Source organism: Haemorhous mexicanus, chromosome 13 (assembly GCF_027477595.1).
Source record: "Haemorhous mexicanus isolate bHaeMex1 chromosome 13, bHaeMex1.pri, whole genome shotgun sequence".
NCBI lineage: Eukaryota > Metazoa > Chordata > Aves > Passeriformes > Fringillidae > Haemorhous > Haemorhous mexicanus.
The window spans coordinates 20,254,018-20,263,720 of record NC_082353.1 but is presented as its reverse complement, the minus strand read 5'-3'; the positions used below and the strand labels follow the sequence as shown (position 1 = coordinate 20,263,720).

Below are 9,703 nucleotides of genomic sequence, written 5' to 3'. Positions count from 1 at the left end.
ATGGTTATGAACTTAAACCCTGCAACGTGAGCTATTCATCCATCAGTGCAGGGATTTTGCTCAGTATACAGGCAGCTGTAACAATACTCTTAGAAGTAGGAACAGACCCATTAATCTTGGATGTTAACACTGAAGCCTAACATTTATGCCTACCTGAAAAATGAGCAAGAGCAGAGAGCAGAGAACTGTTTGCATATCAAAAATTACTAACACTAGCCAGAAGATGGAGTTCAGTATTGCTATTTATTTGAAAAGCATTTCCAGGATTAAAATATATCAAAAATTGATTTAGAAAAGTCTCTACCAGCACACCAAAAAATTTAAGGACACGCCACTGAACACAGAGCATCTTGTTGTAGTGAATAGTGACATTCTAGGCTCTTGGTCTCTCACTTACCCTACTGTGTAGTGTCTGGAGAGACAAGTTCCTTATGGGTGTGGCTAGAAATGCATTTCATGTAGAAACACAAGGAATGGGAACGTTCTCGTAGTCCCTGACACATTCCTTACTCGGTTTGCTGCCTGTTGAGAAAAACACAAGACAGACTTAGCTCCCAAATATCAACCCTGGCAGCGCAGAGCTGTGCCTGCATGTGCAGGCTTGCACATGGGTGCTCCTGCCCAGGTAGACAGCAACTTGTGTCAGCCACAACTTCTCCTCCATGGGGGGTACAAGGAGCAGCATTTCTGCTATAAACAATTTAATTAATAAAAGCATGTGGGGAAAACCAATGTTATTTTATACTTTTTGGCTTTTGTATTCTCCTATTTGGTCAGTTTCAAAGGGACAAGATAAACCCAGCGAGTAGGTCTGAACATATCTGAGTACTTACAGTTCAGTTTTGATAAATTCATAGTATTTACAAATTCAGAACTTCATAAAAATTTTATGTCTTTTAAAACGAGCCACATCTAAACCCTTGAGCCAAACATTCAGAACTGAGGTAAGACTGAACTCAAACTCAAAATGGTTTGGTTGGAACCTATCCCTAATCAGCACTTTGGTATAAAATTTGGAAACTCAGGGTTGCAGTGGACAAGGTGCCAGAAAAGTAGTATTTATTTCTGTGTGAGTACAGGCAGGACTCGTTCTGTTGCGCTCAGCAACATCTTGACACGCTGCACTAATCTTAGCTGCACGCTCTTAAAAGATTATTTTTGTCTCGGGCTCTTTTTCTAGTCTTTGATGCAACAGCCTGCTGCGGGTTACATCAAGCCTGCAGAAAATCCCTCGGTTTTCTCATCCCTTGTTTTCCAGACAGCCGGCACCTCCTCCGGGTCCAGGCGACGGGCGCCGCAGGTGAGCCAAATCCCGGCCTATCTGGGCCGGAGATGAATGTCGGTTTAAATTAAAGATGCTGTCTAGATTAAAAGGCCGAGGTGGGGGGAGGCACAGTCGAGCCCGTGGTCTGCGCGCTGTGTTTTGGGCGCTTTCGCTTAGGGAGCCCCGCTCCCCCCTTCATGGCTCGGAGCCGCCAGCGCCGCGTTCCGTGAGGGGGAAGGCGGGAGCGGAGGGGCCGCGTTCCGTGAGGGGGAAGGCGGGAGCGGCGGACCCGCGGTGCGAGGGGGAGCGCTCGGAAGGCACCCGGTGGGCGGCGGAGCTCGGCCGCCTCCCCCTCAGGAGCTGCGGGACCCGGCGGGTGCCGTCCCGCGCCCGCCCCGCCGCGATCACGGGTCGCCGCCCGCCTCCCCCGCCCCGTGACAGCCAAGATGGCGGCGGAGGGGAGGGGGGATCCCGCCTGAGCCGCCCACACGGCGGGAGGCGGCGGGGGCGAGCCGGGCTCCGCTGGGATGAGATAAGGGCGCGGGCACCGAGCGCTCTGCCCCCCGAACCGCTTCACCACCCGCTCCTCGCCCTGGGGAGCGCGGCAGCCACCTGAGGTGAGCGCGGCGGGGCTGTCACCGCCGCGGGGCGCGGGCCGGGGGGTTCTCTGAGGCGATGCCGCGGGTCGGGCGCTGCCGCGTTCCGGGGCCGGCGGGGAAGGGGCGCGGGGCTGTCAGCGGGGGCGGGGAGGCCGGCGCTGGCGGGCCGGGGGCTGAGGCGGCGCGGGGGCGGCGGTAACTTTCCGCTGGGCCGCGGTGGGAGGGGGAAAACTTTCTCCTTTCTCCTTGTGCCCGTCGGCTCGAGGCTTCCGCCAGCCCCCGCCGGGCCCGAGGGGCTCCCCGGGCGGCGGGGCCGCGGGGCCGGCCGAGCGCTCGCCGCCGACCTGCCATGTTGTACGGGCTGCACGCCGGCGGGCCGGGGTGTGTGCGTGTCCGCGAATCCGCGTGTGGGTGCGACTTCCCCAAATCCCTGTGTGTGCCTGTCCCCGAATCCGCGGGTGTCTGTGCGCTCCCCAAACCCCGAGTCTGTGCGGTCCCCAAAGCCCCGAACGTGCGCGTCCCCCCGATCCGCGTGTGTGTGCGTGTCCCCAAAGCCATGTGCGGGTTTTCCGCGCAGCACCGCTGCGTCAGCCGGAATTGCCCAGCGGTGCTCAGCCCCACGGTGCGTGTTTCTGTCCCGACTTTCCCTTCGGCAGCCTGGGTTACCCTATACCTGGGTTGATGCAACGCGCTGGAAGCGGCTGTAGAAATCAGCCGTGGCATTTTTATCGTCGTTCTGTCATGAGGTCGGCGTGTGGCACAAGTTGCTGGCCAGGACATGATGGTATTCAATAACTTCCCAGTGATGGTTGCTATTCCGAAGTTATTCCAAACAGGCTGCGTTTAAAAATGTGCCGCTTCTACTTTGCTAAAAATGAGGTCTTGACTTTCTGCCTAGTTCTGAAACTTAATTTTTTCGAAGTAACTGAGTGGAAGTATGGTGTTCTGGGCAGCTTTTTACTTCATTTCACAATTTTTTCTGGAACTGTTGCTCAACTGGAGGTTTCCGTAAAAAGTGTTGCATTACAGTACATAATATTTCACTTTTTGAATGATTAAACACAAATATGTTATCTTGGCAAGTGTCTGGTCGTTTAGGGATACTAATTGAGTTAGTCTAGCCAAGAAAGGTCGAGGGGAGTAAATGGATTATTTCTGGTTTGTGTGTCTAGCATGCAAGTCTTACTTTGTAAGAGTCTCTTGCTTTTCTCATCTTTTTTTAAAAAGTCATATATTTAGAGTACTGGAGAAACTTCATCTAGCTTTTAGAGTATTGAGGAGTCTGTAAGTTTATTTAAAGTGAGCATTAAAGTGGAGCTCTGGTAAAGGGAGCTAATTTTTAGGGGCTATGGTGACTTGGCATTGAAATAGTTTAATTATCAAAAATAGAGCATTAGAGTTTCTGTGGCTAGCTTGAGGAAGGCGAAAATTGCATGGAACCTTAAAGGCAGAACAAAAAAGATTAAGCTTCTCTACTGCCTTAAGAGCTTCTGTGATGTACACGTTTTACTTCTGGAGATGTTGGGCTCCCGCTGGATGAGTACTTTGCTCAAGTTTGAGTGGCCTCTGCTCCTTTAGAGCAACCTTTACCTAATGGCCTCTTGTAAAAAGTGAGTTTATTAGAAAGCAGCACAGAATATAAGATCTGCTTCTGCAAGCAGTAAGACAAAAAGCAGCAGGACTGTGTTCTTTACACAGGGACTTATTTAAAAATATTTTCCCAGTATTTGAGACTTTCATGCCTCTGAGAATTCATATTTTTTGTAGCCGTATGGTTGAAGGTTTTTCAGCTCTTCCTGTTTGACATAACCCCAGTATGGTACTCAAAGGAATTACTATATGTGTTAATGGCAATATTAGCAGTTATCTAGTTAATATAGCCAGAGTTAATTATTAGTTAGAAAAAGCACAAATATTGACACAGTCTGGCACACACTGTAGGGCTCAGGTGCACGCAGCTGATGCAGGTCAAGCCTTAGAAACAATGTCAATAACCTGCTTCTGTTTCAAATATGTGCTTGAAAGGGAAAGTAGAAAGGTAGAGAGTGAAGCCAACTGGTCCCTAAGGGGCGTGAGGTTGTAACTAATACAGCTGTTCTGTGTGACTCTTAAAGAAGAGCTGTGGGCACCACCACTGCCAGAAGCCAGTCTGTCAGTTTTTAATCTGCAGGATTTTGCATTGAGGGTATACTAATTTCTAGGTTAATTCCTGCTGTAGTGGGTGATAGCTGGAGAAAACTGTCTTGTGACTCTTTAGAGAGGAAGACAATTCCTAGACCAAGCTGAATGATAATGGGGTTTGGTAACCTTGAGGTTTTAATACAAGAACAAGAAATTTGCAGCGTCACTTAAATATTCAACATCCTTTTTTATTTCCATCATGCTCCCTAGCAGCTGAGTTGCTGTTAGTTTTGCAAGTCATAGTAGGTTGAAATGCTTTTTATAACACTGGCTGCAGAAACATTTGTGCTTCCTGGCCAAACACAGGCAGGCTGGAATGGGAGTAGTACAATAGGTACTTAGTCAAAAGCTTTCTCGATCTTAAATTTATCTCCTGAAATGAAGACTTGCAGGAAGCCTTTGTTCCGTTTTTTGTCCTTTCCTCAACTTTGACCTGAATCTTTAAATATGGTGTCAGTATGACCAGAAATTTGGAGGCCAAATGTTGCCCAGTTTATGTTAGATTAAAAAATTAAAAGTCAATATAGCTTTGTAATGTTGTTCAAATTTAGGTTTGTTGATTTCCAGCTATGTTGCTCTGTGACAGGGTTCCAGTGGTAAAGGTTTTGATACACGTGTTGCTGTAGAACTCGGGTATTTTTTCTGAAGTTTCCTGGAAAGAACTGTAATACTGAATAATACTAATAATGAAAGAACAAAAAAAAAAAGACACCAAAATAATTTCTGTATGACTGCCTTAACAAAGCATGATGCAATTAGTGATGATTGGTGTATTTCCAGTATGCTTATGTTGCTAGTTACAGTATTTTGATCATGTTTCTCTGGGATGTATTCAAACTTCAAACTTTCGTGAAGCTGACTCATAACAAATCCAAACAAAAAAAGCCCAAAAGCCAAATCAGGCTGTTCCCTCCCCACTTTGCAATCCCCCTCCAAAACCAAACCTGTAAAAATGTAGGATCTTTGAAGAAAGTTGAGGTTGAGCTTGCCCTCATGCAAGGGTGCAGGTGTGGTGGGCTCAGATTACCTGTCCCTTGTCCTTCTGCTGTAGCTTCACTGGGTGGTGACAGGAGCACAGAAAACACCCTTGGTCTCTTCACTTATACACCAATTCTGTATGTGAATAATATCTGCTACTGCAGACACAAATTTTGATACAGTTTTTTGCCATATTAAGAGCAGCAAATCCTGTGGAAGCTAAAGCTAGCTATGCCTTATTTTAATTGATGGCAGCCAACAGGTAGGGGATGAATATGTGAAAGCTGTGAAAGCATCACTACTGTTCAACTATTGTTAAAAATCAGCTGTTTCTAGCACTGGTACTGACCAATTAGTTATTTGAAGTGAATGAGGTTCTTTGCTGTATGGCATAATAATCCTTGGATGTTTTCTGCTGTCCTTCGGTTCAGGTTTAGTCTGTGCCTGGTCTGAAAGTTTGGTCTGTGGCTGCTCTGGAAATAGGCTGTTGATGCTTATTAAGTGCTCCCACAGACTCCAGAGTCAAAATTAAACCATGCAGGGCAGTGATGCCCCGAGGTTTGATCTATAACACTCATTTCAGTAGCAGTGTGTGATGCAGAACTAGTCACTGGTAGTTCCCTAAAGAGCTCAGAAACAGTGCCAGGAGGAAATTGAGAAGTGGAAATGAAAGACTTCAGAAAGTGTTGGCTGGCCTGACTATTTTAAATGGTGTATTTTTACCTTTTCAATATATTAGATGTAAAATATATTGCATTATCTAATATATATATGAAAAATGTACATGTCTCTTACGGGTATATTAGATAATGGTTACTGATACAGAGTGAACTAAGTAATAATGGGAGGGGAGTCAAAGAAGGGGGAACTGTGGTCTAAAAATGGGATGAGAAGAGTAAGGAGCGTGTTAGAAGTTAGCCAGTTGTACCCTCCCTGTTTAATATTTACCATAAATCTTAACTTTTAAAAATCTGGGTCAGGAAAATCATTAATACTAATTGATAAAGTTATTTCAGTTTGGCCATCTGAAATGAAAGTGAACAAGCAATAAGTGTGATGTATAAGTACATGTATGTAAATGAAGTCCCAAGAGATAGCCTCCACCTTGTGTGCAAGCTTTATGCAAACAGAGAGAAGGGTTTTGTGGGCTGGACTCTTGAATTTTGGTTTTGACTTGAGCTTCAGAAGAAACCTGTGGGCCTAAGAAATTATTCTCAAAATTCCTAGCTTCAAGATCAGGGTCAGGAGTAGTTACCTTGGCATGTCATTGCTCTTCAGCTAATTTATGGTGATTTTCTGGAGGACACCCTAATGCTGTTTTTTATTGCTTTGCTGGCTGGGAAACTGTCCCAGCAATAGGTGCTAATTGATTGATGTATTTGCAGCTGAGCTGGTAGTGGTACTTGCACACTTATTTTTCTGTGGAATAGATGCTGAACATTTTGGTAAGTGGATGTAGAGATTTGCTGGATGAGAGAGGTATTAGTGAGTGTTATCCCTTTCCAGTGGGGTGTAGATGATCTGCAGGCAGCAGTTGCTGCCCTGCAGATGCAGTCTGTGCATGGCTATCCCTGCCTATAATTTGCAGTGTGGTTGGGTCCCATTTTCTCATGTTACAGAACATTTTTGCTGGCCAAAGGAAAAAAAAAATTACATAAAACGTTCTAAGTCTCTAAGTCGTTTTTAGATGTTGCAAAAAGTGTTAGAAACAATCCCCACCTGTCTTTTCTTCTATCACATCATGAATTCAAAATTTAATTTGGATAGAGAATGGTTTCAAAACAAAACTGATGTCAGCATGAGTGTCCAAATGTGGCAGGGTGAAAGCAGGTCACTTCTGTCACTCTTGGTTGATGGACTTTGACATTTTCAGTGACAGGTTTTGGGTTTGAAGCTCAATATTGGAAGACTTTCTATTTTCATTTGCCTTTATCTACTGTGTCAAGAAAAATAGAACACTCTGTTTGGGGAACTTCTCCTTTTAAAAAGTTGTGTGTAGTAAATAGTTATACAAAAACATCAACAAGCTGCTCTGCTGAACTGTGCTCTGGATGAAGTAATACTTACATTTTATAGTGCTTATTTTGGCTTTCCTCCTCCTGATTTTCTGCAATTGGTTTTCTGCATCCCTCCCTAGAAACGCAGTTGTATTTCAGAAAGCCTTTCCATTCTTTGCTTCTGCCTTTTGGCCATAAATACTCTAATCTAGAAAAAAAAGTGGGAGTTTTCAAACTAGCCCTACTGAGATTTGTCTCTGTCATGAATCTTGTGGGATACTGGAACATCCCTTTCCTGAATTTTTCTAGGTAGGGTTGAATTTCACAGGATTTTGCTGTGGTGCAAGTGGAATGATCACCAAAGCAGCCTTGTTAGATCCTCCTAGTAAATGCTTTGATTTGATTGAGACTACAAACAGCACTGAAAAACAAACAAACAGAGTGTTTGGTGAGTGAGGGAGAAATGTGTAGGAGATGTGGGATATGCCAGATTTCACCCTCAGGGTGAAGTCTATTCCTTCCTGCCTTCTCCCTGCCACTCATTCTGCTTCTTCCTCTGAGCTTTGGTGCTGTAGATGACCAGTTCCTGCTCCCTTTGCTGTACTCATCCTGCTGAATCTAGATTAGCCTCTGAATTTAGGCCTAATCTTTCTTTCTTCCTCAGCACTGCTGAGCCATTCTGCTTGTCCCTCAGTTCTTGGCTCCATTCCTGTTTTCTTCTCCCAAATTCATGGTCTTTTGTTTTGTCCCTGTGCTTTTATCCAGCACTTTTCTGTTTCCCAGCATCTCTTAGAGATCCTTTGTTGCCAAGTTTTCTGAGCTCTCTTGATTATCTTCTCAGCTGTTTGGATGAGAGATGTAAACCATGACTTGGTACAGATGATTGTGAATGGGCCTGCAAAACACTTGGTAGCATTTCCAGTCCAGTGATGCAGGGCAGAAAAATCTTAGGATTTCTCTTGGGTTATTGTAGATTTTCTTCTTTTCTAATAAAAATTGATGCAGTGTCAAAGGGAGTTTAGTGGCGGCTGGTGGCTTCCTGAGAATTATTGTATTGTCTAACATCACTGAGTGCAGATGTGTGCAGTAGGGTCTAAAAAGTAATGCCATTTATCACTTTAGCCCTGTTTTCTCTGTTGCTGTTTTTTGTGTAACTGTAGTAGGAAATGGGAAGAAGTAGTACAGACATTGTCCTACTAAAAATGAAAATTCCACGAGAAGTTCTGTTTGTATTTGGGTAATGATGTAAGTCCTTTGCATTCTTGTTTCTTGAAGAAGTAGATCCTTTACTTGATATGTAGAGGACAAGAAACTAGTTGTAAATAAGTTCTGCAAGTAATACAAAATAGACCTGCAAGTACACTGGCAGCAGTTCTGGCTGTGTTCCTTGTGATGCATAAATCTATATTTTTTGCTTTCATTTAAGTCTCCTCACTGGTTTTCCAGAGAGTTGACTAGAAAAGAAGTTTTTTGAAGTGTCCATGGGGAAATTTATCATGTATTAATGCTGCTTACTTCTTGGACTTTTTTCAGCTGTGCTTGAGGTCTGCAGGTGATTCCAAAATTTATAATTTCTAGCACTCCTGGAAGCTAGATATTAAAGATGGTATAGTTGGAGAAAATTATACTGTGCTATTCCTGCATTCTCTCTTTGTAGTCTTGAGTGAAAATGTTCAAAGTCAGACACTGGTAAGTACCTGGCTGTGGCTGGTGCAGGTCCGTGGTGCTGTGTGGCTTTGAGATCACTGGGGCTGGATTCACTCTCTGGGCTGTCAGAGCAGTGAACTAACAGTGCTGATTGCTCCTGGGAGATCTCAAAGAAATGGCCTTGTGGATTGGTGTTATGAACAGAACCTTGAACTTTGTGATCCCAAAAATACAATTCTGATAATCTAATTCCCCAGATTTTTCCACTTCAGGAATGGAAGCAAATCTTTGATGGTTTGCATCAACCCTCCTGAGGTGTGTTTGTTTCCAGCCTCCCAGCCTCTCTTATGTTACACTTTGTTTGCTGCAGTCTTTTCACCATATTCTTCTGAGAGTGTTCTACAAGTCTTGGGGGAATAGAAGCTTCCTTTAAAGAAAGTTCACTTTTTACTACAGCCCTTGCTGATGCTGATGACTTGTTCTGGGAGCCCGGAGTCTCAGTGCCTCCAGTGAGGTGCTATCCTCAGTCCTGTGGTTTTTGAAGCAGCAAAACTGCTGCTTCAAAATGCTCCAAGGTAGCACTGGTCTTGCATGTTCCTCAGTGTAAAACACAAGTTTAAGCTCTCTGTGGTGATACCAGTGTTTAAGAGTGGCCATGCTGGTGTTCACCACATCTGAAAAAGAAATCTGAATTGTGGCAGTAAAGGGCAAGAAGACTGTATCACCCACTGCAAGAGGAATTGGGGAAAGGTGACTAGATGAAGGATGCTGATTGTGGAGTAAGAAGGATCTGCTTAAATATCCAAATCTTGCAAAGAAAAATGTTTTGAAGTAGATTTTGAAAGGTTTTTGGGCTGAGAGAGCACTTTGATAGCTGGCTAACACCTAGGAATGGGCACAGAAGGTATTGATTGTCAGAAAATAATGGAAGAGGTGAAGTAATTTGAAGTGGCTGGCTCATCTCTTCTTTGATTTATTTTGGTTTAAAGCATTAAGTGTTGTTTGCATTCTTAAAATATCAACCCAGCATAAAACTT

General features: G+C 44.4%; 2 protein-coding genes across 7 annotated transcripts in view; one reads left to right on the top strand and one right to left on the bottom strand.

Moving 5' to 3' along the window:
* Window positions 1–224: 224 nt before the first annotated feature.
* LOC132333088 (uncharacterized) lies at window positions 225–3,121 on the bottom strand. The gene is made up of 3 exons (XM_059857818.1): window positions 3,108–3,121; window positions 1,877–2,510; window positions 225–522 (listed from the first exon to the last, which is right to left on the bottom strand). Exons 1-3 carry the CDS (start codon window positions 3,119–3,121, stop codon window positions 442–444), a joined length of 729 nt encoding a protein of 242 aa, XP_059713801.1. The 3' UTR covers window positions 225–441.
* DENND4A (DENN domain containing 4A) overlaps window positions 1,268–9,703 on the top strand; it is a 49,133-nt gene continuing 40,697 nt past the window's right edge. For 3 of the 6 annotated variants that reach the window (XM_059858699.1, XM_059858697.1, XM_059858698.1), the window contains exon 1: window positions 1,686–1,881. The gene's annotated coding sequence lies outside the window, so the exon portion shown is untranslated. Of the gene's footprint in view, window positions 1,301–1,685; window positions 1,882–9,703 lie in introns of those variants that run through there. The other 3 variants (XM_059858701.1, XM_059858695.1, XM_059858696.1) reach the window with 2 other exon arrangements.